Genomic DNA, 23,830 nt, shown 5'->3' on the forward strand with positions numbered 1-23,830 from the left:
AAACTTCAGAAACCGCATCTGACACACAGGATTCGACAAAACGTATATTGGCAATAGAAACAGGCAGACAGGCAAGCTGTCATTTAGAAACATTCCAGCTTACTTGCGGGGATTCCCGAATCTTGATCGCTTTCTGTGGCTTCCATGACAGAACACGGTAGGTGGAAAATCGGGGAGAGAGCAAACGGAAACATGAACATAAAGACTAAGAGCCAGTGACGAAGAATGCAGCTGGTGAGACGAGCTAAGTGCGACAGCTGTATCCCAAGCAGTCCGTTCACCGTGAGGCAACCAATCAAACAAGAACAGGCAACAGAGGTCGGCCTCTCACATCTGGACTCAATCGCACGTTATCAGCCCAATCAGCCACGGATGTCGTCGGCAATTGCTTCAGCTATGAGTTGTCTACTCTGGGTCTTATCACAGCCACAATGGGCGAGTCATCGTCATTGGACCACGGCATCGAGTTGTCCAGGCGGGCAGGTAAAAGAAGCACATCGCGGCGGTGAGACTTCCCGAGCAGGGCTGCATCTCATACGTCAGGCAGCGCGATAGATGCCAGAACACGCTGTCCGTGGCGTTTCTGACATGCGGCATGTCAGCTTCGAGCTTACCGGGATTTGCACTTTGGCCCTTCCAGGGTCAGCAGGCAACCAATCAGGCAAGTAGACATGATCCGATGGCGACACTTTTGGAACGAGTGGTTCCCAGAGACCTGGAGGTTGGGGGCATGCCATGCGGTTCTCGTATTTTGGCCGACGTGAGGCCGGGAAGCTTGTCATGAAAAGGTTTTCGCTTTACCGCAGAGTGACCCCCTTTTGGGCCTCTATCTTTCCCGCGCGCTTCTTTGCGAAGATGAAACAGTCTTTGCAAGTCACCATTGAAACGTCGAAGGTACGGTGAAGATAGAGTTCTGTGATGGGGGGACTCTGAGCCTTCGACTCGGCTTCGACGCAGCAGAATCGAAGCGCGGCCAGGTGGAAAGTTGGGCTGCGTGAGTTCCCCAAGCTAGCTCTGGAGGCAGGCAAAAAGGGCCAGACATTTAGACCAACCGGACGTTGGGGCTTACAGCCTCTATGGTGCCATAAGTCCAGTAAGGATACTAGCTAGAGCTTATGGATTGCTTCCACACGGTCCAATGGTTGGGAGTCCTGACGACGGGAGTATTTAATCAAGCTGGGATCCGTCCAAGGCTACTCGGAAGATGAAGACTGCCACTTCGATAACCGTCGGTATCTCTTGAGAGGTTTCTTTCTATCTTTGTTTGAAAATCGAGAAAGCATGACCGCTCAGCCCGAGGCTCAGCCCCAGGCCGGCATGCTGCTGGAGAAGGCAGATCCACCCGACTCTTCCTCCAACAAGGGTCCTCTCTCAGGGGACACCACCGACAACGAGCGGGCCAAAGAACCTGCCTCCTCAGGGCCCGTACGTACAGTAACCGGGCTCAAGTGGTACCTCATCGTCTTCGCCATTCTCTCGTCGACGTTCCTCTTCGCTCTCGACAACACCGTCGTCGCGGACGTGCAGCCGCAGATTGTCCTGCAGTTCGACGCCATCGAGGACATTGCATGGCTGGCCGTCGCTTTCATCATGGTCTCGACGGCCGTGAACCTCCTCTTCGGCCAGCTGTACTCGCACCTCAAGCCCAAGTGGTTGTACATCGGGAGCGTCGTCGTCTTCGAGATTGGCAGCGCGCTCTGCGGTGCGGCGCCGAACATGGACAGCCTCATCGTCGGGCGGGCGCTGTGTGGACTCGGCGGCGTCGGCATGTACCTCGGCGTCATGGTCCTCATCGCCGCGACGACGACGATCCAGGAGCGGCCGATGTATCTGGCATCCATCGGGCTGACCTGGGGCCTCGGCACGATTCTTGGACCCTTGGTCGGGGGAGGTGCGTTGCCACACTGTTTTGTTTCCGTGCCAATCGTCCCCGGACATACCAGCTGATGAAAATGTTTTACCATGAAAAGCGTTCGCCGACTCGGATGCAACATGGCGGTGAGTGTTATCGAACCAGAGTCGGGTACTAAGATGGCTGACATTTGACCAGGTGGGCCTTTTACATCAACCTCCCGATCGGCGCTCTTGCGGCACCGGTTTATATCTTCATGCTGCCGTCTCCGGATCCGCAGCCCGGCGCATCCATCGTCAAACGGTTGGCCGAGGTCGACTGGGTCGGCGCCGTGCTCATGCTCGGCGCTATCGTCACCTTCACCATGGCCATCAGCTTCGGGGGCGTCATGTATGAGTGGGACTCCGGCTCGGAGATCGCCCTCTTCGTCGTCGCCGGAGTCTTGTTCGTCGTCTTCGGCGTCCAGCAGGCGTATTCCATCGGCACGACCGTGGAGCGCCGCATCTTCCCGGTCGAACTGATCAGTTCCCGTAAGTACTACCGCACGATGGTGCTGATGTTCTGCGTGACCGCCTCGGGGGGTTGCGCAATCTTTATCCCGGTGTACTTCATCCCGGTCTTCTTCCAGTTTTCGCGGGGCGACAGCGCCATCGACGCCGCCGTGCGCCTGCTGCCGTTCATCTTGGTCATGGTTACAGTCACGCTCGCGCAGGGCGGCATGCTGTCGCACCCGTCGGGCAGGTTCGGGCTGTACATGCCGTGGTTCACCGTCGGCGGCATCATCACGGTGGTCGCCGCCAGCCTCATGTACGTCGTTGAAACCGACACTAGCACGGCGTGGGTCTACGGGGCCTCGGCCATGCTCGGCGCCGGGGTTGGCACGTACACGCAGGCGGGGTTCTCCATCTCGCAGGCCAGCGTGCCGGAGCACATGGCGGCCGTCGCGGCGTCGCTGATGGCGCTGGCGCAGACGGGCGGGATCAACATCGCCCTGGCCGTCGGCAACGCCGTGTTCCTTAACAGGGCCGAGACCCGGCTTGCCGAGATCCTCCCCGACACTGTCACGGAGGACCAGATCCATCTTGCGATTGCGGGTGTCGGGGCGGAGTTCGTCACGACGCTGCCGCCGCAGATGCAGCAGGAGATTCTCGAAGCCATTGTCGAGGCCCTAAACCTTCCTTACATCTTGGTTATCACTGCCGGAAGCCTTGTGCTGGTTTGCAGTGTGTTGATGAAGAGGGAACGCTTGTTCATGACGGCGGCTGCTGGGGGTGCTTGAAGGATAAGGGAGGGCCAGCAATGGGTTGGGGAGGAAGCAGAGGGGGGATAGACATGGGTGATTTGGGAATAGCACAGAGGATTGATGAGATGTACATAGATGTAGTTTTCCAAAGTGTGCTGTGCGAAGACAGCAAGTGATGAGTTCGAAGTAGGTTATGAGATACAAACTGCGATGAGTGAGATCTCAGTGAATAAGTAAGTGAGTGAGAAAGAAGTGTGACAGGCACGGGAGGGTTGTCGCGGTGGAACGTGCACCTCCGGGCCCTGCGGAGAAGCGGACCCCTGAGCACCTTATCTAATCCACCCGGGACCCACCACGGCAAAACAGCACGACCAGGGGAGGGATTGGGGGGAATGCAGCTCAATGTTGCAGGAGGGTTTCGGTCTAACCCCTTGCGGACATCCCTTCCCTCGGTCAGGTTCGGATTGGAAACGTCCCAAAAGTTGACACCTCTTCGGAAACTTCCAACATCGCCGCTGCTTGGAGCCTCAACTCTCACTTAAACCGCCCCCCCCTCGGAGCTCCGTCGCGAACTCAACACGTCGTTACCTTATTCCGACGGCATCCCGCGCCGCCGCAAGCCTCCGAACTTACGGCTCCGCGATAGAAACAGCATGAGTTCATGAGATTAGGGGGTTCCCATCGCGCGCCCACGCCCACGCTGTTCCCCCTCCCCGTCGCCTCCCGCCATGGCCCTCATCGGCCTCCCTTTGGTGAGAGGCCAGGTCCGCCGACTCTGGATCGCCTCCCTTCACCTCCTGCTCGCGGCCTCGGCGTGCGCCTACATGCCGCTCTCCGACGCCGCGCTGCGTAACGTCACAGTCTCCGAGGCCGACTTCGACATCCACGCCGGCCCGCTCCTTTCCCCCCTCCTCATCCCCCGGGTGCCCGGCACGGACGGCCAGCTCCAGACGCAGCGCCACTTTGTCGACTTCTTCACCAAGTCGCTGCCGAAATGGACCGTGCAGTGGCAGAACTCAACCGACAAGACGCCCGCCACGGGCGACGCCAACGTGCCCTTCCAGAACCTCATCTTGAGGCGCGAGCCGCCCTGGACGAAGCCCGGCCAGGCCAACTATCTCACCCTCGTCGCCCACTACGACAGCAAGTACGAGCCCGCGGGCTTCATCGGCGCCACCGACAGTGCCGCGCCGTGTGCGATGCTCATGCACGTCGCCAAGGCCCTCGACCCGTACTTGACCCAGATGTACGATGAGATGGTCGCCCTCGGTGAGCTGGGCGGCACCGTTCCCATGGACATGGGCCTCCAGATCCTCTTCCTCGACGGCGAAGAGGCCTTCAAGTCATGGACCGACACGGACTCGCTGTACGGCGCGAGGTAAGTCGAATCGCGCTGTTGTGGTCACAAAGATGTGATGCCGTCTCACTGACACTCATGCAAGGTCCCTGTCGAATGAGTGGGAGCACACCTTCAACCCGGCCATGTCGCACTACAAGACGCCGCTCGAGCAGATCAGCGCCTTCGTGCTGCTCGACCTACTCGGCTCCGCGGAGCCCCGGATCCCGTCCTACTTCCAGTCCACCCACTGGGCCTACCGGGCCATGGCCAAGGTTGAGCAGCGCATGCGCGAGCTCGGCGTGCTCGAGACCAAGCCCAAGAACCCGTTCCTCTACGACGCCGAGAAGAACCCGCAGATGTTCGGCCGCAGCGGCATCGGCGACGACCACGTGCCCTTCATGATGAAGGGCGTCAACGTCCTGCACATCATCCCCTCGCCCTTCCCCGCCGTGTGGCACCGCATGGAGGACGACGGCGAGCACCTCGACATGCCCACGGTGCGGGACTGGACGAGGATCGTGACGGCCTTCACCATGGAATGGCTCGATACGAATGAGGTGATGGCGGAAGAGAAGGAGGGAGAATAGACTGTAGTAGTAGCGTTCATACATTAAATAACCATCCAACATATTACATACGCCCCAACGTCCCGTTTTGCCTGGTCTGTTGGTCGTGGTCCAGTGATTAAAAGCGTCTATTGCAAACCTGTCTATAGAAAGCTGTACGCTACCGGGGTCCTTGTGTCTCCGCTTTTGTCTCGTCCTGTCACCTTTTCAGTCCCCAAAAACCTCGCAACTTTCAATAGACCTTCCTTGAATGAGATTGACGGGGTCAGTCGTGTCTGCTCCTCTTGCGAGACGGCTCGCCCTCCTCGATTACGACCGGCACCCCTCTCTCGATACCCGTTTTCTTGGCCTGCTGCTGGAAGTAGGTCGAGTAGGATTCCAGGGCGGGCAGGGCGACCGAGTCCAGAAGGTCCTGTATCTCCATCCGGATGCCGGGCAAAGGATTGCAGAACAAGTGAAAGAGCATGCGGTCGAAGCCTGTCTGCTCAACCGAGGAGGCGAGGTCCCTGACGCTTCCAAGGTACTGGGAGGTATCTATCTGCCCGTGACCTTCTCCTTGGAAACCGAGTGTCTTGGTGTAACGCACCAGAGCTCCAACGTTTATGGAGTCGCATTGGATGGTTTTCGTCATGTAACAATACATGGACGGGCGAGTCGGCGCCTTACATCCATTACCATCCAGGTTCGACTGGATGGCCTTGTGGAACAGGGAGGCGATACTTTGAATGAGACTGCTTCGGACCTGAGCTACGTGATCTGTGGACCAGTTGTTAGTGGGCCATCCCGAAAGCCTGGAGGGGGGTGGTGGAAATACCTAGAACCCCGGGGCCTTCCAGAAATGAATCCCTTGGGAGAGGATCTCCATTGCTGTCGAGCAGCTGGCCGTACTCGTCCACTCTGGACTCAAAGACAAGGGAACGAATGAGCTTGCGACAGAGCTCCTTGTGACCAAGCTCCCAAGCAATCCACAGAACAGTCTCGTTTCCCACGCAGGTGGTGACCTTTTTGTAAGGTCTGAACCAGGTGCGGGCCAAGGGGTGCAGGACGTGGGTCATGTCGTACTTGTTCGTCAAGATGAGCAAGTCATGCAGATCTCGTGCGCGCAACATGTCTGGGAGCGACGCGAAATGGCCATGGATGATATCCATGAGGAGAGAGAAGGAGTAAGGGCTGTCCTCCGGAAGCTCCACAGTCCATGACGACTCCTCTGAATCCTCTCTAGGGCAGGACTCTGCAAAGCCACTGAACAGCATGGCCGTGAAGACGGTGGAAGATCGAGCTAGGGTTCTGGAGCACACGACAAAGGTATACTTTCCGCCCGTGTCCTCTTCGTTGCCGACCTTGAGGGTCAGGTCGCCTCTGGGGTCGAAGAAAAACGGTTCGGTCTCCAAAAAGAGATCCATGGCTGTTGTGGAATGATGCGTAATAGTCTTTGTTGGAAAAAGTGCTTGGCTGAGTATTCGGGTCGCTGGACTTGGAAGTTATGTTGGTTTCTTTGATGTGCGGCGCAGAACACAGCGATACTGTAATTTGAAGCAAAGCGATGTCTGGTAAAGAGATGCGTTAGGGAAGACAAATCAGCAGCGAAATAAGCAAATGGCTTACTGAGCAGGATAAAAGTTGAAGAACAAAACTTAAGGGACGACAGGTCTCCTTGAAGAATGAAAATCGGTTGGACAAAATGCTGCAAAAAGAAAAGCTTGAAGCTGAGAAGTGTGGTAAGGCCTGTGAGCGTATGGCAACTGTGAGTGTGAGTGGAAGAGTGAAGGAGGGTGAGAGAGAGTAAGGAAGGGGGTTAAAAAGAAAGTCCTAAAGCCGAAAGTACAAGGATACAAGGAGAAAGTAGGCAAAGACATCTGCAAGGAAGGGCTGAGCCTGGTCTAGCTTGAAGTAGGTACCCAAGGAAGGAAGGAAGGAAAGAAGGAGCTGTCCGCCTCTTGATGCTTCCTTCCTAAAAAGTCAGGTTAAAGGAGACTTTGCTTGTCCTCCATCTGACTGGCAATAATACCACAACCTAGAATGATAAGTGTCCAATGAGAAGAAGAAAAACTTGGGAATCTTGAAATGTGGTAATGAATAAAGGAAAAGAAACCCCAAGGTGCGGACAGGCAACTCTTCAGCCTCTTGTGGCAACAAGCAGTAGCATATACTTCGCAAGTTCATTCTTGATATCCATTCTAGTTACTCTTCAAAGTATTGCTCTTGCTACCATCATTCAAATATATATCTCTAAATCATAATCATCAAACACAACCCAAGAAAAGAGTGACCTAATAGGTGCTTCTCCAGGCAGCCACTCTCCTTCTCAATGCGGCGTCAGATACAAGCTTCTCGCCAGCGCCCTCTTCTCCATGAGTAACCTCCTCTCCTCTGCCGAATACAACCCATCTCCCGTCTTCTCACCCAGCCGGCCCCTCGAGATGTAATTCTCCTCCAACCAGTCCGTATATCCCGCCTTGTCCGCGTCGACCACGCCCATGCTCACCCTATTCCTCTCGACCTGCCACACCGTGTCGAGACCGACCTCGTCCATCTTCTCGCAGGGCCCCTTCTCCGCGTGGAAGAAGTCGCGAAACAGCGCGTCAATGTCCCTCGGAGACGCGAGCTCCGCCTGCAGGACCCGGAGCGTGTCCGACTTGACGGCGGACCAGATCCGGTTGAAGACGAAGCCGACGGACTCGTGCGGTAGGGCCAGTGGGTTGAAGCCCACGCCGCGCATCTGTGCCTTTAGGAACGGCATGAGATCCCGGTCCGTCGCACCGCAGGTCATGAGCTCGACGTACGTGTTGCGCGGCGGGAGGTGGTAGTGCGTGTTGAGCAGGCGCTCCGGGCGCGTGATGAGGTTCCGCAGCGCCGAGGTGGGCCACGTCGAGCTGTTGGAGGCCAGTATGCAGTCCTCTGGCACGAGGGCGTCGGCCTTGCCGAGCATCTCGCGCTTGATCTCGGGGTCCTCGGGGAGCGCCTCGATGACCATCCATGGGTCCGCACCGCACGACTCCTCCAGGACCGTGCTTGTCGTGACCCGGCCCGGGCGCGTCTCGCGCACGGCGCAAACGCTGGTGAGGGCGTCGCCGATATAGACGGTGGCCGAGGCCAGCGCCCGAAAGTCGACATCGTGGAGGACCACGGGTCGGCCCGTGGAGGCCCACATGACAGCGAGCCGGCGGCCGAGAACACCTGCGCCGAGAATGACGACCGGCCGGGATGTGGGGTTCGTGATGTTTCTGCTTGAGGTGACGGCGTTTGGGGTGTGACGGATGCGCCATAGCTGTTGACAGGTTCTTCTGGAGGCCATGTTGGTTTGTTACGTCTTATTGCTCATTGTCGCTCCGTATTTGAGGGAAAAGCAGCTGTTTTATGTCATTGCCTCAACTTTTTCCGCTGAGCCGATGATGATGGCAATGTCGCACGATGGAGGTCGATCTGGGGAGTGGCGTGATGTTTTGTCGGCCAATGCTGGCCTGACCACGTCTGCCAAGTTCGGGTCGTCGCGGTTGGAGCTCAAATTCCATCAACGTACCCGGATACTCCCCAGGTCTCTTCCCGGAAAAGCATGGCCACATGCAACGGTTCTCCATCACGTTCTGTTCCGCAAGCCCCCGCTCAGTCCCGTCACCTATCAAAGCATAATGGACGTGTAAATATTCCCAACCCTTCTGTGCCAGTCGCCCATGCCATATCAGCCACATGGGAAATCCGTAGACCATGCCTTGTATTCAGTTTTCAGCCATGGTAATCGGCACTTGGAACAAAAAGATCAGGGCTTGAGTGGGTTGACAAGATCCCACTTGCCAGTCACCCATGACCACTTAATGACACCAACAGCAAGGCTTGACGCCCAATCCGTCAATGAAGGATCGTTTTCTCCACCAAACTGCACCGTAGGCTCCCTGCCATCAGCAGCACGCTCAAGATGGAGGGCAACATGCTCCATGCGCTCGTCTCAGGCTTTTACCCCCTTGAATTCAGCCTTGCAGTCGACGCCAGGGCATCTCATGTCATGTCGTTTGGCAGGCGGCTGTAACGTGTTCTCTCTGCATTTGCCTGCAAAGTTTCGAGGTGTTTATCCCATTCAGGGGTGGGTTTCTTCTGCTTCTGGGCCTTGCGAACATTTGGCGGGACGTGCATACGCTGAACATGTTGGGCGTATAGGTCCTTTCGTGAGAATACCGCGCCGTTAGGGAAGACGGACCGGCTCGTTGCGAGGGTGTCATTTTCGATTTCTGCACACTTTTCCTGGGCGCAGACCCAGTAGCGAAGGTGCTGGGATACATCATGGAGTCTCCATTCGTTTTTGCTGGCGAAGGTAGACGGACAGCCAGCAAAGCTGAAGACACATACATAAGGACGGAAGTGGTGTTCTTTCATATGTTTTTGATAGGCGTTCTCTTCAGAGAAAGGGACTTCGCATTCCGTGCAAAGTATCTTTGGGTTTCGCAAGGCGAGGCGACTTGGGTCGGAGGTGATTGACGATGAGCTGTTGGCTTCACTCTGAAGATCCCGCCCTCTGGCTTCTTCCCAGGACCCCAGAAATCTCACTATTTCGGCGCTGCGGGTTCGGGGCCTCTCCACCGGAGGCGCGGGCAACCGACTTGGGTCAGGGAAAGCCTCTGTATATATCAACTCGTTTTCCGAAAGATGCCCCTCTCTTGGGAAATAGTCTAGAATCGACTCGGCGCCGAGCATCTCAAGCTCAGACTCAGAGCCGGGCATAGTGAGCTGTTCGTCGAAATCGAGGGTTTCATTTGGCGGGAAACGTTGGAGATCCGTTTCCCAAACACGCGTAGATCTGTATACGTGCTCGGGGGTTAGTGATTCTAGATCAAAACTTGCTCTGAGGTCATGTACGTCTGCCATAGAATCGTAAAGTGGATAATCAAGCAGGAAAGTAAAGTCATCGACGCCACTGTCGTCCTTAACGCTCTGGATCGAGCTTCTAATATGCTGTGTTGAGAATGCGGAATGTTTCTCGTCGTTTTCGTCTTCGGGTTCTCCCATCTCTTCGTTGTTTTGAACCCATATGAGAGGTAAACCAGAGACGTCACTGCCGTTCATCAGGTTCTTGATCGTGCTTCTGCTCTGCTGTCTTGAGTGTTCGGAAGATTGCTCGTCGTTTTCGTCTTCTGATTGCATCTCCTCTTCGTAACTTGGCAGAGATTTGAGGGCCAAGGATCTCAGATGTCCGGTGATGTGGCTCTCCAGATCACCTCCGGCTGTCTTTTTATCGATTCCGCATAAGGGGCACATGGTGAAGATGTCGGCTATCTTCCGCGCGTTACGGTTCGCCAGAGCTCGGAGTTGGGTATCGCTGAGCGTTGTATTGTGGTCTTGCCGCATGTGGCCCATGTACTCTTCACGGGTTGAGAAAGACCCCAAGCCACGATGGGATGAGCAACGCCAGAACCTGCAGTGTTGGTCCATGTGGCTTCGCCACTCATCACTGTGAGTGAAGAGAATATCAGATTGGTCGCAGTCTTCGAAAAGGCAAACGTATGGCTTTAATTCGTTCTTTACGTGGTTTCTAGGTTGCAACTTAGGGGACAAAATCCAAAGGGGGCACTTCCCCCTCGAGAGGAAGGCGGCCACTTACCTCCATTTCCTCTCATCAAACACGACTTCAGCTGGGAGAGCGTAAAGGCAGTAAGGGCAGGTGATTTCGCCTATGGTGTCGAGGCCGTAATTGTCTGAAATCTCATTGTTTACCTTATCGTCAACTGACATTCCGCTTGCCTCGATGCTTTGCTTTTGGTCGGCTTCTCGTCGGCTCCTCAGCTGTTCGTACTTCCGTTTGGCAGCGAGACCGGGTGCTGGAGGGAAAACAAGAGCTTCATGGTTGCTCAACGCGATGGTTTTGCTCTCGGAGACCACGGATAAGCTCGAAGAGGCCTTTGTAAAGTTTTGAGGGTTCAAAGTTGTGACGCTTTGAACCTGGGAAGCCGCATATGCAAAAGCCGGGGTTCTGACAGGTGCCTTGTTACCTGGTTCCACTGTATCGTTAGCCAAGAGGCTTGTCTGAACAGACGGCAGTGCAACAAAAGCCTTGGGAACAGTCTTCTGGGGCCGAATAGCAGAAGTCCCGTGGCGATGTCTTCGGTACAGGATAAGTTTCCGGCGTAAGATCATTGAATCGACAAGACGGCGTCGGATATTGGGGCTGACGTTGGGGAAGCAGTCGCTGACGTTGTGCTCAAAAACACGCCTGAGTAGGGGTTCTACGTCGTTGCCGTCTTCATCCTCAATCCGAAAGTCGGCCGCTTTCTGAACATGGGTTTCTTTGCTCGCTTTCCGAATGGTGTTGGAAATCTTGTTGAGGTGACTGATCTCGGTCCCGATGTGCGCGAAGGATTGTTTCAATCCTTCACTTTGGGCACTCAAGGACTCGGATTGCGTGTTTTCCACAATCGAGCCAAGTGTTGCCGAACCTATGTGCCCTTAGTCTGAGCTTGTCCCTTAGTCTGGTCGAATGAGAAGAATGAGACTCACATGCTCGGACGCGGTATCTTAGAGATTCGAGCAGGCCATCGACGACGTCCCGGACGTCGGGGGCATAGCGGAGGCGATGGTCCATAGATGCTCGCTCAGGGGCAAATACTCCCATGGCTGTCGCCCAGGTAGAGAACCTTGCAACTTGATCCTCCACCATGGACAGCTCCCGGGCATGGACAGCGGAAGCTCGTTGGAGGCATTCTTGGAATGAGTCCAGACATTTGTTAGCCGAGGCAGCAATATTCGGCCCCATCAAATTGTGACCTTCCTCATGCCTGGTCCTCGTCTCCATGTTATTGAGATGGCGGACGAGGCAGTTTGGGTGAGGAACAACACAAAATCGTGCAAGCCCAATATGTTCGCATCGCAGATGTTGAGCTAATGTACGCTTACGCTTAGTGGCTTGGGTCGATGAGGGGGCACTATCATGTCATTTGGATACTCTAGCGGTCTGATATCATGTCCAAGTCTTCTCAGCTTGTAAAAAATAGATTTCCTGCATTTTAAAGACATTTTTTGTCGAATATGCGCCTCTAGATTGCAGAGCTACGTTTTTTAGAGACGTATGACAACATAGTCTGCTCTATAGATGGAAAGTTAGGCATCATTCTTGTTAGCCAAAGGAGTCAAACTGTTAAGCAGACAAATCCCAGCCACCACACACCCTATCTTTCTCAGCCGCAGTGCTTCCACGGGTCGACCACGGGCGAAGTGCTTCTGGACAGTGAACAACGGATTCGCCTCCTGCTGCGTCTTGCCATCCCGAATACAGCAAGCCAGGTTCGTAGACGGTTTCTTATTGCAAAATCATTAAGAATTGACATTCAGTTACGCGAAGAGACATGAGATGGCTGCATATCGTCCTCTCGACCATGATATCGGAAGCGGTGAACTGCTCCAAGATGTCGCGGTGACATTCCTACAAATGGCGGGAGTTGCCCGGCTTAACGACAGCAACGGAGACAGCAAGGTATTCTACAGTCACCTAGCCTTCAACTGTGCCAGACTACAGGAGCTTGCGAAGGCCTCGCCGTGTCTAGATGCTGGCCTGGTCTCTCAAGCTCTCGCTCATCTCGGTTCGTTGATACCAATGACTGGCGTTCCGGAGTTGCCAGCCTACTTCAAAGCGGAAGCGCGCCTCAGGGCGCTCAATTTCCACTGGAGAGAGGTGCAGAGCCTAGGAAACAATGCTAAGATCGTCGAATTTGTCAGCCGGTGGTTGGGACCTGTGGCACTCAGCCGAGACCGTGATCTCTTAGATGGCGTTTTGGAGAGTTGCGTGGATGAAATCAGCAAGCAACAGCCCATACAGTCTCGAAACGAAGCCTTCAAGATTTCAGTCGCGGGCATTGACGAGCCATCATTCGCGGTCCGGAAAGCTGCTCAGTCGGTTTTCAACGCTTTGCTGAGTTGCAAAGAATGCGCCTGCTCTTGTCCACATCGTTTTGGGGCGAAGCTGGAGCTAGGCACATACAGAAAGCCGACAAAGCCCGCGCAACGGACACGGAGATACCGGATCAAGAACACAACAGCGGGGGGCCTGGACTTCAAGATGTTTCTTTCCATGGAGCGTAACTGGAACGAGGTTCGGATCCACACCCTCAAGGAGACACAAGTTGGCTTCCGCCTTCCAGACGACACGGCAGTGCCCCATGGGAAAACGGTGTCCGCCGTACGCCAGAGCATCAAAACGCTATGCGCGCCAATGATAAGGACACAATCGAAGCCTCTGCAGCGACTCGAGCTGAAGCTCACCGGCAACCAACTGTTCGAGATGGGATTTGAAAAAACCAACTTCCGTATCGACAAGTCTACGGATGCAATCTCTCTTGCTCAGTGCTTAGAGGAGCATCACGAATGGTTTACGGAGAAGACAAAGCGAGTACTCTCTCTCATTGTCGCTTATACCGTCTTTCATCTTGACAATACCTCATGGCTTCCGCCAGGCTGGGGATCAGCAAACATCAAATTCTTCCAGACGACATCACACGAAGTTCCATTACGACCGTTCATCGAAACGCAGTTGAGTAGCAGAGAAGATACCGGAGATGAATCATGTGATCCTTTCGCCGGCGAAGACTTGGACTCGGACCATCATTTCCCGGCATTGGTCTCCTTGGCTGTGATTTTGATGGAAGTGTACTTTGTCAAGCCGTTCGAAAGGCTCGCAAAGATGCACCGTATCCAGCTCATCGAAAACGCCAATGGCTCTATCTCTCTAATAGACGTGGACCAGGTATTTAATGGCGTTGAAGACGAAGACGGAGGTGGAGACTGGAGCTCATTCGGAGACAATCAGAAGCGAAGAACAAAAAGAGAGGAAGAAGGCTGGAGGGCGCAGATCCCCGAAGACTGTCTCTACCTCTTGACGGCCATCGATAACTGCTTGGACAGCGAACAATGGGAGGATGAAGAGGGACAGCCCCTGGACCATCAGACGCTGAGGTCGCGGATGTACCAGAATGTCGTTCGGCCACTCGAGCTCAATCTAACCCACGGCTTCAGCAACATACCTTTGGACGGCGTCGACGAACATGCCAGAGAAATCAACTTTGCGCAATGGGGGCATGTGATACCAACCAGAGAGTCAGAAGACTTGGTCGCTTCGCGTCTCTCAAGCGCGATCACGCCTGATCGGACACAGTCGCCTGCAGGTCTTTCACTTGCTCAGAACCAAGCCAGCGCCAACGTGATGGGAGCAGAGTACTGGAGGGGACATCCTCAGTCTTGGCTCCCATTCTTGACGTTTCATCCGAGCCTCAACATGAAGCCCAGCTTCAGTGTCGAGGTTGATTCTCACTCAGCTCGGTTCTTTGATGACGAGGCAGGACTTTCAGATGGGTGAGTTGATCAATCCGTGCTTGCTTATAGCTTCCAGACAAGCTCCAACGTCCATCTGTAGTGCGAAACGTTCGTTGTCTGTCTCTTTCTCAAACTCGCATACTGACTGATCGCCCTCCAGAAGCAGGAGGTATGAGAATTGGAAGACCCGGTACAAGGACGTCTACGAAAAGTACATCGAGAACTGTCCGTCATCCACTGCTACTTCTAACCCGGTGAAAATCGCGATTCTGGACACCGGGATCGATGGAGACCACCCCGTCTTTGACGCCTACGGGGATTTGAAAGACAAGCACAACTATTTCAACGAGTCTCACAAGAGACGAGTGCCGGATGGCAACGGACACGGCACGTTTGTAGCCAGCCTCATCCGCGAGTATGCCCCGGATGCAGACCTCTACGTCATTAAAATCGCAGGTAGAGACAACGAAAGACCAGACGCGCAGGTTGTGAGAAAAGTAGGTGCCGCTGCTACAGGAATCCTTGACATATGGATGTTGGTGCTGATGGATGCAGGCCATTGACCACGCGGTCGACGAGTGGCAGGTCGACATCATCTCCATGTCGTTCGGCTGGCCGTCGTCCGATTTCGACGGCTACGACGACCTCCAAGAGGCCATCGACAGAGCATACCACAAAAAGGTCCTCATGTTCGCCGCGGCGTCCAACAGCGGCGGCAACCTGGGCCGGGCCTATCCCGCCAGCAGCCCGCACGTCACATGCGTGCACTCCACCGACACGTTCGGCAACAGATCGAAGTTTAGTCCGACCCCCGAGAGAAACGCCGTGAATATCGCGACGGTCGGTGACTCGGTGCGCTCGGCGTGGCCGACCTTTCTTTGCGGCGACGGCCCGGGCCAAGATTACCTCGTCTCCCGCTCGGGGACGTCGTACGCGACGCCGATCCTCGCCGGCATCGCGGCGTTTCTACTGCACTATACCCGGCTGCATTTACCGGAGAGCGCGACGGTGATGAAACGGAAAGAGAACATGGAAGCCGTGCTCAAACGATGCGCCGAGCGTGGGCCAAACTACTCGCCGAGGGATGGGTACTTATACGTGGAGCTAAGCTTGAATGGACACAACATGTTTGGCGGGAAGTTGGAGAACGTAAATTACGAGATCCTACAAGCCTTGAAGAGGTAGATAGGCTCTGTCACTATAGTCTAAACGTCTCAAAAGTCCATACTGCTTTATTTATCCCATCTATGAAACCAAGTGCTGTTGGGCAGATTCTAGCTCAGTCATCATCTTCGTCCCTCCTGGGAATGGCACAAAACACAATCTCCCCATCATCCATCAGCTCCTCCGTGTCACAGTCCTCGGCCTCCGCTTTCGGCTCTTCCACCTTTGAGACAGCCAGCTGCGGACGTCTCACCTCGCCAACCTCATCGCCGAGCATCGCCCCCTTGCGATACTCCTCTTCGCTCGCCACTTGGCCCGTCGCCTTGCCCACAAAGACCTTGCTCACGCGGAACGCAAACACAAAGTCGCTGCTGCCTGCCCAGCTTGTCCCGGTACTGTTGGCCACCTTGCCTTCTATCCCGGGACCGCCCCCGATGGGAACGGCGCCCCCGCTGAGGAGGGTGCCGTCGACTTCGACCGCGAACGTGCCGCCTACGGCGCGAGACTTTGAGGTGTTCGCCTCGGCCCCGTTGACGGCCTTGATGCCGGTGATGACATAGACGGGCTTGCGGTAGCGTGAGTTTTGGAGAAACCGACGCACGTTGTCAGAATCGATGCATGTTTGTAAATAGGCTGTTGTCGGGATGAACTGGGTAGTTTCAAGGGTATCAAAGGCGAAGGTCTCCTCGTCACTACTGTCGTCAATGGCCTGGATATACATATAGCGCAGATAGACTGCGGGTAGCGAGTGACACGCCTACCTGTTATCAATCTCGGCACCGATATCCACCCCGAAGCCAAGCACGCTTAAGAATTTGGTCAGGACGGAAAACCTCCCGCTCCGCAACTTCTCCTTGGTGTACTGAACACTCTTTTTCTCCGTTCGCAGGAGTTCGGAGTCTTCCGGCGCGGCGCAGGAGAGGGGTAGATGCGGCTTCTTCACCGACGTGATGACGTTGCCGAGCTTGATCGGGCCGCCTGGGGGATAATCCCACGTTGGCGCGTAGAAGTAGAAGTGTTCCCGGTTCGCCATGGGTACTGAAAAGACAAAACCAGTGGCTCCTGGGACGATGATGCAGGTGCTTACAGTTACACAGGAAAACCTGTTGTGATCAGCGGATATTGAATGGAAACAGTGGGCTCGGTCGGGTATTCACGCTGCGGAGAGTGCAGCGTGGTTAGGATAAGCAGTAAGGAGTTAATGACACCTTGGAAAGATATTGTCTTATGGAACATTGATTCCTAGCCCATTTATGCAGATAAAGAGCTGCGTGTTTCTCGGTTAGTCGATATGTGGCACAGAGGGTCGTAGGTTGGTTGGTTGACTACATGGACTTGAATTAATCACTGCTTGGCGGATCGATTTACTCGGAGACCTCCTCTGCACTTTTACTTCTGCTCACGTGCCAGTGACTTCTTGTTAAGAATATCCATAAACGTTGATGAGACATCCGTGAAGCCTGCTTCGCCCAGGCAAATCTGCACTCGCCTCCGGTAATCTAGTTTGTCACCGCCACACAGATCGAATCCGCCAGAGACTCGGAACTTGGTCCTGACCCATTCCAAAGGCACAAACCCGGCTACCTCCCAATCAATGACGCCGGTGGAGTGGTCGACAGGATCGAAGAAGATATTGGTAGGGCTCATGTCGCAGTGGTAGAAAATCAATTTTGAGCAGTCCATGCCAAGCTCCAGGGAGGTTTTGCGCAAGGTTTGTGGGCTACAGTCTCCGTCCGCCGCGAGGTAGAGTTCCGAAAGAACGCCGCCCTCTACTCCGACGATGCTTGTTCCAGAGGCGGCGGCGTTGAGTTCTTTGCAGATATCGACGACCCTTTCGACGTAGCGCTGCTTGGTGTTCTCGTCCAGGGTGGGCCACAGACTGTCGATGGTCATCCCGGGAACGCGAGTGAGAAAGATGTAATACCGGCCCTGGTGCTCGGTATGATGGATGACTTTGGGAATCGAGAAACTCCACAAGCGCTGGTGAAGCCAGGCATACGTCGTATGCTCTCGTGTGACCTCAGGTATGGTGAGAAGCCTCACTTTGCAGAAAGCTTCGCCAATGCGGAAGACAGCAGAAACATCTCCGGCATCGTAGACCAGCTTGATCTCACTCGTGTTGGAAAGTGGTCGGGAAGGGGGAAGGGGAGATGGTGCTTCGGTGAGTCGATAGCCTCCGCCATTTCCGTCAGCCCAAGCACCGTTGAAATATGTAGTTCGAGAGAGGAGAAGCGTGTCCCCTATAAGCAAACTTTGATCATCAACTTCCCGGATCGAGTCTCTAACATGTCGTTGACCCATTTGCTTCTGAGCTAGTGTGACAGTTTGAGCACTGAGATATGCTGGGGCTTATTGGAAGACGACGAATAACGAAGGGTGTTTTGAACCGAGTTCAGAAGCGTGCATTTGCCTTTGAATGATGTCAACGTCCTGTCGCTGGTGTAGAATGGATGTCCGCGAAGTCAACAGGCAGCCTGAAGAAAAACAGAACCATTCAGCCAAACAAGGGAGAGAGCCACGTGACGTTAAAGATTGGCTGCCTAGGTACACAATCAGCCGCGAAAGTGATGGACAAGGTGTTGCGTTGCGAGCCACATCATCTAGGCTGTGTAACAGTATTGATGTGGTACAGGAAATCAGGATCAGGAGACATATCTCAGGCCGCCACAGGCATGTGTTCAAGTGTGGTAGATTATGTGTAGTCCAGGTAAGGAGAACGGTGCTTAGCTTCCACTGTGTCGTAAAGAGCAACATGGCTCATCATTAATTCTAGCATTTCGTTTACTGCCCCTTTAAAAGATACCCTTCTCTAGGATTGTCGCTGTTGTCCCTTCTTGGCTAGGTACCTACGCAGGTATCCGTACCTTGAGCGACCTGAGATGTGGCGCAGTACTGTGGCATAGAGCTGTGGCTGGTGCACTAACTACTCCACCACTTGACTTAGGTACTTCAGTCCTTGACACACTCCACCATCAATCTGCCTTTCATCTCACGTCAACAGTAGGTTTGCGTGTGCTTTCTCCGGCCCAGCAATGTGCGGAATCCACGCAGTTGTTTCTCGCGACGGCTTCCAGTCGCTGCCAGCGGCTACCCAGACATGCCTATGCAATCGCGGCCCTGATCATCTCGGCGAGGTTCAAGCCCAGAGCAAAACAGGCGGTGCCGGCTCGGAAAACCTCTTCCTGACCTTCACGTCGACCGTCCTGGCTCTGCGTGGCGACCACGTCACCCAGCAGCCATTCCGCGACGCATCTTCGGGCTCCGTTCTCTGCTGGAACGGTGAGGCCTGGAAGCTCGCAGGCGCACCCGTTCAAGGCAACGACGGCGAGGCGATATTCTCCCTGCTCACTGCGGCCAGTAGCCGCGACGACGCCGAGGACGCGGTATCGGACGTGCTGCGAAGCATCCAAGGCCCCTTTGCCTTTGTCTACTTTGACGCGCCTGCGTCTCGTCTCTACTACGGTCGCGACCGCCTCGGTCGGCGTTCCTTGCTGCTGAATCAGGAGGAGGGGTTGAGGCTGTCCAGCGTTGCCGAAAGCACGTCGCCGGCTTGGACCGAAGTAGAGGCGGATGGCATCTACGTCCTGAACCTGGTCGGATGGCGCGGTGACTCGAGTGGCTCACCCTTCCCTCGGTCGTGGACACCAGGTGAGGCGGAGACGGTAAGCTCGACGTTTCTCGCGGATGATGGTTCGTTTTTGCTACTTACGATGTCAGGTTCTCAACATCGGTGTCTTTAATATGGCACTACCGCCCCCGGACACCCAACCACTATCAGCGTCGTCGCCGTCAGTCCAGGATGTAAAGCAACAGTTGACAGAGTCGCTCAAGCTACGCGTCCTGGACGTTCCCACACCACCGGCTCACGAGGCGGACAACGACACGCGGATTGCCGTTTTGTTTTCCGGTGGGTTGGACTGCACTGTACTGGCACGTGTGGCAAGCGATCTTCTGCCCTCAGAACAAGGCATTGACTTGATCAATGTCGCCTTTGAGAACCCTCGCTTGGCGGCGAAGGCTGAGCAGTCAACTGATGGCCTGACCCTCTATGAGGCGTGCCCGGACAGAATTACTGGAAGAAAGTCGTTCGCTGAACTAACCGCTGTTTGTCCGGCCCGCCGGTGGAGATTTATTGCTGTGGGATTTCTTTATACAACCGCAACTAGGCAGTCTTTTGCTAACCCCTGACAGGTGGATGTTCCTTACCAAGAAGTACTTGGGCATCGGAGCCAAGTGATCTCATTGATGCACCCCCATAATACCGAGATGGACTTATCCATCGCCTACGCCCTCTACTTTGCCGCCCGTGGCATCGGCATGGCGCAAAGCCACCCTTCTGACACGGCTACTCACTACGCCACGCCAGCACGAGTCCTCCTTTCCGGTCTCGGCGCTGACGAACTATTCGGCGGCTACGTGCGGCATGCCACCGCCTTCTCGAGGAGAGGTCACCCGGGTCTCCTCGATGAGCTGAAGCTGGACGTCGGCCGACTTGGGAAGCGGAACCTCGGACGCGACGACAGAGCCATGGCCCACTGGAGCCGCGAGGTGCGGTTCCCTTATCTCGACGAGGATTTTGTCAAGTGGTCGATTGAAGTGCCAGTGTGGGAGAAGTGCGATTTCGGCTTCACTGAAGCAGAAGCAGAGGTTGAGGCCGGAAAAAGGGTGCTGAGGCTGCTCGCGGAAGCGCTCGGCATGACTGCTGTCGCCCGGGAGAAGAAGAGAGCCGTAAGCTTCCAAGCCGATCCCATCCTCGGAAACTCGGAGCTAATGACATGGTAGATTCAATTCGGCTCGAGAACAGCCAAGATGGAGAGCGGCAAGACGAAAGGGACCACGCTCATTTCTCCTTGAGAGTTCGATCCGGGTTGCTAGTGTTTCCCGAGGCTGGCGGTGATGATTACACAGATACTTCTGAGTTGGCGGTCGCCCGAGGGCTGCTGTCGGCGACTGCGCGTTTCTGCTGCTTTGCAGTACAGTAACCCTTTGCCTGCGGCATGCACTCGAGCTTCAAACGAGACCGTCAGCAATGACGCCGTAAAGGCAAGTCTGAGCCAGAGCAGAGTCGAACTGTCCAATAGAGTGATTCTGATAGAGAAGAACAAACGATTCCGCCCTTCAAAATAATGAGCATGTATGCCCTTGGGCTCAAACAGTAATACAACTTGATGACTTCTATTTTACCGAGGACTCGGGTTTCGAGACTCGGGTACTATCTCTCACTGAACGAAGCAAGCGCATCACGACAACCAGACATCACCACACCTGGTTGACGATGCTACTGGTATTGGGCATCGGCCGAGGCTACCTACATCCCGTCCCTCACCGTCGCCATCAACTGCGAAGCTGCAAGGGGTTGGGTTCCCCGTCCCTCTGCCGCCTCCCTTGTAAATACAGTTCGCTCGCTACCTTGGCCTCGGCAGTGCCACTGACAGGCCCTCGACCCCGGCTTGGCTGCATCGCTTAGCTGTTCTGAGCCCTCAACAGAGACATGATTGACCTGTCGCGGCATATCTAGTGGGGCGACCATAAGCACAGCCTCTGTTTGTGTGATCCTTCGTTCTGCTGCCTGGGTAGATCAACCCACAAAGATGGGACAGTAACCAGCTGCTTTTCTCCGTTGATAATGGAACCGAGTCTGCCCAGAGTGCCCATCTACTATGAACCAGACCTGCAGTTGGACTGTTATTCAACCTTGGACTTTGCTCATCAACCTCCCACACGGTCATGGACAGGCTCCATGGTATCCGATCACCACCGCCGTCAGGCCAAGTCGGATTTCCGCCGTCCAGTGCACAACCATCGGACTCGTTCGCAGACGACCATAGGCCACTCATGCAATCCGCGGACTCGGCAGAAGACCGACCCCGGGCGGGAGAACCTCGGCACGCGATCCCGATGGATTCGATGTCCTTCAGCGCGGCAGCTCTGCCCCGACACGGCGCCGCCTCCGCACCGGCCCATGTATTCGGCGGCTCCGATGCCTCTTACAACCCACTTCCCAATGCGGAACACGCCTCAGCTGAATCACCTGGCTGGGATTACACACCAGGACGTGCCGAAACCAAGTCTAGAATCTCGTACAAGGAGTCTCCACTCGTCCACACGGAGGAGCAGCCGTGGACCGCGTCGCTTCGCGGGTGGGTGCCGGAGCTCCTCTGGTGCGTAGTGAGCACCGCCTCGGTCGCCGCCCTCGCCGGCGTGCTGAGCCGCTTCGACGGCCAGCCGCTGCCGGAGTGGCCGCTCGGGCTGACGCTCAACACCCTGATTGCCTTCCTCGCGACCCTGGCCCGCGCCGCCTTCGTCATCCCGGTCTCGGAGAGCATCTCGCAGCTCAAGTGGCTCTGGTACCGCGAGGAACGACCTTTGAAGGACTTTCAAGACTTTGACTCGGCGAGCCGGGGGCCGTGGGGGAGTATCCAATTACTGATGACGACCAGGGCATGGTATGATATACCTAATCTGAAGATGAATGAACCCGCTGACGGTGATGCGTGAGGCAGGTCTCCCAGCGTGATTTCGACCGTGGTCTTCCTCACGGCCATCTTCACGTCAACTTTGACTCAGTCTGCCGTGACGTACCCTGTCCGTCTGGCCCACGTCGACGGAACCGCCGTCGTCTCCCGCTCGACCTCCTTCTACTTCAACACCGCCAACGTCTTCTCCGGGGGTAAGTTGCTTCCGCGACTGCCCACGGCAATGCTCTCCGCTGACAACATCGCCTCTCCGCAGTGAACCAGCAGCACTATACCGAGCAGTCCATCTTCGAGGGGCTGAGCTACAGCCACACGCAGGAATTCCCGCTCAGTCCGGCGCGCTGCCCCACAAGCGAGTGCAAGTGGGAGCCGTACACCTCGCTGAGCGTGTGCGCCAAGTCCTGGAACGTTACGGATTCGCTCAACGTCACCGTCACGCAGAGGTCCCCTCCGCCGCCGTTACGCTTCGCCTCCCTCCCGAACGGGATCTCAGCCAACCTGAGCGGCTACTACCAGGGAATGGTCGTCCTGAGAGGCACGCGGCGGCCCATAGCCTCCGACGTGAACCCCGAGTCGTCCATTTTCAACTTCACCGTGCTCTACTCCCTACGCACCGGCCCGGTCGAGATCATCGGCGCCGCCGAGGCGGTGCTCTACTTCTGCACGAAGACGTACGACCTCTCGTTCGCCGGCAACATCGAGGCGAGGTCCGTCGTCGACGTCACGACCGACGTCGAGACGGGGTCCGTCGAGCTGCCCGCCGGCCAGGGCCGCCGCGAGCTGCCGGCCATCAGGGACCCCCTCGAGCCCGGCGCCAACTTCCCGTTCGGCGGGACGGGGCTCGGGTCCATGGTGGAGAGCCTGGTGTATGCTCTCAACGGCACGTACGCGGACATGGGCGCCAGCGATCCAAGCACGCTCGGCCTGGCGCCGGCGCGGTACTGGGCCGCGTTACAGTACGGGGCCAAGACCCTCGAGGACCAGGGTCGGCCGGGCGTTTCGCAAGAGACCGTAATCAACGAAGGGATTGCGAACATTACGGGCAACGTCGCGAGGAGTTTATCGAATCGGTGAATATTTCTGATCTACTCCCTGATGCTGCTGCCGCCGTTTCTTTTGTTGTTGTATTTCCGATTGTCTCATTGTTTCCTCCTTCTCTTGCTCCAAACCTTGGGTCCCTTTCTCTTCTTGACTTACTTGATCGATCCTCGGACCGAGCAAAGGCTGATTAAAGGCACTCCCAGGATAACAAAGGACACCACCAATGTCACGGGCGACGTCCTGGCCGCCGAGACCTTCGTCCAGGTCCGCTGGCCCTGGCTCGCCTTCATATCCTCACAGGTCGCCCTCTCCGCCCTGCTCCTCGCGACCGCCATCATCCAGACCAGGGTGGCGCGCATCGGGGTCGTCAAGAGCTCCGTGCTGCAGGGGCTGGTCGCCGTCAACTCCAAGGACAAGCAGGCGTTGGAGATCTGTCTCGCGCAGCGGAAGCACCAGGACGAAGTCGACGAGATTGTCAGAAGGGGACCCGGGATCGCGTGGAGTCTCGGAATGACGGAACGTGGGTGGAAGCTAGGCTGCTAGGTGACAGCGGTCCAGTTACAGTGACGGTAGATTGACTTCTCTGGACATATGTACATGACGACAACAAACAGGTCAACAATGTCTCGCTCCCCATAACACGCTGTCCGATAAAACGGCGAACTGTATACCCTTTTGGGCGTCAGTTCTCTATCTCCAGCCTCTTCCGGAAGTGAGTTTGAGAGGGAGAAGACAAGCAGGTTTTACGCTCATCCTGTATCTATAGGAACATACCCAGCCTGTGAAAACTCCTGGCCTAGTGTTAATACTGCTTCCACGTCGATATACGGCCACATCTGATGCCATCCTCCATGACCTAAC

At 55.7% G+C, this 23,830-nt stretch overlaps 11 protein-coding genes across 11 annotated transcripts; 5 read left to right on the plus strand and 6 right to left on the minus strand.

Annotated features, from left to right (window-relative positions):
- Nucleotides 1–1,281: 1,281 nt before the first annotated feature.
- Nucleotides 1,282–3,131, plus strand: CDEST_02389 (Putative major facilitator superfamily, MFS transporter superfamily; the record flags this gene model as incomplete). Its single annotated transcript, XM_062918548.1, has 3 exons — nt 1,282–1,891; nt 1,971–1,998; nt 2,051–3,131. The coding sequence occupies 3 exons, from the start codon at nt 1,282–1,284 to the stop codon at nt 3,129–3,131; spliced, it is 1,719 nt and encodes a 572-aa protein (XP_062774599.1).
- Nucleotides 3,132–3,571: 440 nt separating this feature from the next.
- Nucleotides 3,572–5,070, plus strand: CDEST_02390 (Putative peptidase M28, glutaminyl-peptide cyclotransferase). Its single transcript, XM_062918549.1, has 2 exons — nt 3,572–4,473; nt 4,538–5,070. Exons 1-2 carry the CDS (start codon nt 3,824–3,826, stop codon nt 5,019–5,021), a joined length of 1,134 nt encoding a protein of 377 aa, XP_062774600.1. The 5' UTR covers nt 3,572–3,823; the 3' UTR covers nt 5,022–5,070.
- A 195-nt stretch (nt 5,071–5,265) lies between these two features.
- On the minus strand, nt 5,266–6,403 carry CDEST_02391 (Putative BTB/POZ domain-containing protein; the record flags this gene model as incomplete). The annotated part of the gene is made up of 2 exons (XM_062918550.1): nt 5,266–5,756; nt 5,815–6,403. 2 exons carry the CDS (start codon nt 6,401–6,403, stop codon nt 5,266–5,268), a joined length of 1,080 nt encoding a protein of 359 aa, XP_062774601.1.
- A 771-nt stretch (nt 6,404–7,174) lies between these two features.
- Nucleotides 7,175–8,704, minus strand: CDEST_02392 (Putative 3-hydroxyacyl-CoA dehydrogenase, 6-phosphogluconate dehydrogenase-like domain superfamily). Its single transcript, XM_062918551.1, has one exon. The coding sequence runs from the start codon at nt 8,293–8,295 to the stop codon at nt 7,306–7,308; it is 990 nt and encodes a 329-aa protein (XP_062774602.1). The 5' UTR covers nt 8,296–8,704; the 3' UTR covers nt 7,175–7,305.
- On the minus strand, nt 8,391–11,805 carry CDEST_02393 (Putative Zinc finger C2H2-type). Its single transcript, XM_062918552.1, has 3 exons — nt 11,484–11,805; nt 10,591–11,422; nt 8,391–10,521 (listed from the first exon to the last, which is right to left on the minus strand). Exons 1-3 carry the CDS (start codon nt 11,776–11,778, stop codon nt 8,994–8,996), a joined length of 2,655 nt encoding a protein of 884 aa, XP_062774603.1. The 5' UTR covers nt 11,779–11,805; the 3' UTR covers nt 8,391–8,993.
- On the minus strand, nt 8,706–8,955 carry CDEST_02394 (uncharacterized protein). The gene has a single exon (XM_062918553.1). It carries the CDS (start codon nt 8,932–8,934, stop codon nt 8,758–8,760), a length of 177 nt encoding a protein of 58 aa, XP_062774604.1. The 5' UTR covers nt 8,935–8,955; the 3' UTR covers nt 8,706–8,757.
- Nucleotides 11,806–12,196: 391 nt separating the features above from the next.
- Nucleotides 12,197–15,473, plus strand: CDEST_02395 (Putative peptidase S8/S53 domain, peptidase S8, subtilisin, Asp-active; the record flags this gene model as incomplete). The annotated part of the gene is made up of 4 exons (XM_062918554.1): nt 12,197–12,266; nt 12,325–14,327; nt 14,449–14,785; nt 14,844–15,473. The coding sequence occupies exons 2-4, from the start codon at nt 12,334–12,336 to the stop codon at nt 15,471–15,473; spliced, it is 2,961 nt and encodes a 986-aa protein (XP_062774605.1). The 5' UTR covers nt 12,197–12,266; nt 12,325–12,333.
- A 24-nt stretch (nt 15,474–15,497) lies between these two features.
- Nucleotides 15,498–16,610, minus strand: CDEST_02396 (uncharacterized protein). The gene is made up of 2 exons (XM_062918555.1): nt 16,214–16,610; nt 15,498–16,144 (listed from the first exon to the last, which is right to left on the minus strand). Exons 1-2 carry the CDS (start codon nt 16,483–16,485, stop codon nt 15,568–15,570), a joined length of 849 nt encoding a protein of 282 aa, XP_062774606.1. The 5' UTR covers nt 16,486–16,610; the 3' UTR covers nt 15,498–15,567.
- A 231-nt stretch (nt 16,611–16,841) lies between these two features.
- Nucleotides 16,842–17,753, minus strand: CDEST_02397 (Putative aminoglycoside phosphotransferase, protein kinase-like domain superfamily; the record flags this gene model as incomplete). The annotated part of the gene is made up of 1 exon (XM_062918556.1): nt 16,842–17,753. The coding sequence occupies one exon, from the start codon at nt 17,751–17,753 to the stop codon at nt 16,842–16,844; it is 912 nt and encodes a 303-aa protein (XP_062774607.1).
- Nucleotides 17,754–18,391: 638 nt separating this feature from the next.
- Nucleotides 18,392–20,711, plus strand: CDEST_02398 (Putative asparagine synthase, rossmann-like alpha/beta/alpha sandwich, nucleophile aminohydrolase). The gene is made up of 4 exons (XM_062918557.1): nt 18,392–19,114; nt 19,170–19,589; nt 19,644–20,180; nt 20,235–20,711. Exons 1-4 carry the CDS (start codon nt 18,485–18,487, stop codon nt 20,304–20,306), a joined length of 1,659 nt encoding a protein of 552 aa, XP_062774608.1. The 5' UTR covers nt 18,392–18,484; the 3' UTR covers nt 20,307–20,711.
- Nucleotides 20,712–20,725: 14 nt separating this feature from the next.
- CDEST_02399 (uncharacterized protein) lies at nt 20,726–23,830 on the plus strand. Its single transcript, XM_062918558.1, has 4 exons — nt 20,726–21,898; nt 21,956–22,122; nt 22,185–22,998; nt 23,173–23,830. The coding sequence occupies exons 1-4, from the start codon at nt 21,180–21,182 to the stop codon at nt 23,510–23,512; spliced, it is 2,040 nt and encodes a 679-aa protein (XP_062774609.1). The 5' UTR covers nt 20,726–21,179; the 3' UTR covers nt 23,513–23,830.

Source organism: Colletotrichum destructivum, chromosome 2, assembly GCF_034447905.1.
Source record: "Colletotrichum destructivum chromosome 2, complete sequence".
Lineage (NCBI taxonomy): Eukaryota > Fungi > Ascomycota > Sordariomycetes > Glomerellales > Glomerellaceae > Colletotrichum > Colletotrichum destructivum.

Bases quoted from the DNA above. Each gene is read 5' to 3' on its own strand.
- CDEST_02396 (XM_062918555.1), bottom strand. From the start codon at position 16,485: ATGGCGAACCGGGAACACTTCTACTTCTACGCGCCAACGTGGGATTAT. The intron at 16,145-16,213 runs GTAGGCGTGTCA...TGACGACAGTAG, and splicing joins GGTGCCGAGATTGATAACAG to TGACGAGGAGACCTTCGCCT.
- CDEST_02393 (XM_062918552.1), bottom strand. From the start codon at position 11,778: ATGGAGACGAGGACCAGGCATGAGGAAGGTCACAATTTGATGGGGCCG. The intron at 11,423-11,483 runs GTGAGTCTCATT...AAGGGCACATAG, and splicing joins AAGATACCGCGTCCGAGCAT to GTTCGGCAACACTTGGCTCG. The intron at 10,522-10,590 runs GTAAGTGGCCGC...GTTGCAACCTAG, and splicing joins TTTGATGAGAGGAAATGGAG to AAACCACGTAAAGAACGAAT.
- CDEST_02399 (XM_062918558.1), top strand. From the start codon at position 21,180: ATGGACAGGCTCCATGGTATCCGATCACCACCGCCGTCAGGCCAAGTC. The intron at 21,899-21,955 runs GTATGATATACC...TGCGTGAGGCAG, and splicing joins CTGATGACGACCAGGGCATG to GTCTCCCAGCGTGATTTCGA. The intron at 22,999-23,172 runs GTGAATATTTCT...AGGCACTCCCAG, and splicing joins GCGAGGAGTTTATCGAATCG to GATAACAAAGGACACCACCA.
- CDEST_02392 (XM_062918551.1), bottom strand. From the start codon at position 8,295: ATGGCCTCCAGAAGAACCTGTCAACAGCTATGGCGCATCCGTCACACC.
- CDEST_02390 (XM_062918549.1), top strand. From the start codon at position 3,824: ATGGCCCTCATCGGCCTCCCTTTGGTGAGAGGCCAGGTCCGCCGACTC. The intron at 4,474-4,537 runs GTAAGTCGAATC...CACTCATGCAAG, and splicing joins GACTCGCTGTACGGCGCGAG to GTCCCTGTCGAATGAGTGGG.
- CDEST_02394 (XM_062918553.1), bottom strand. From the start codon at position 8,934: ATGGAGCATGTTGCCCTCCATCTTGAGCGTGCTGCTGATGGCAGGGAG.
- CDEST_02398 (XM_062918557.1), top strand. From the start codon at position 18,485: ATGTGCGGAATCCACGCAGTTGTTTCTCGCGACGGCTTCCAGTCGCTG. The intron at 19,115-19,169 runs GTAAGCTCGACG...TTACGATGTCAG, and splicing joins CACCAGGTGAGGCGGAGACG to GTTCTCAACATCGGTGTCTT. The intron at 19,590-19,643 runs GTGGGATTTCTT...AACCCCTGACAG, and splicing joins GCCGGTGGAGATTTATTGCT to GTGGATGTTCCTTACCAAGA.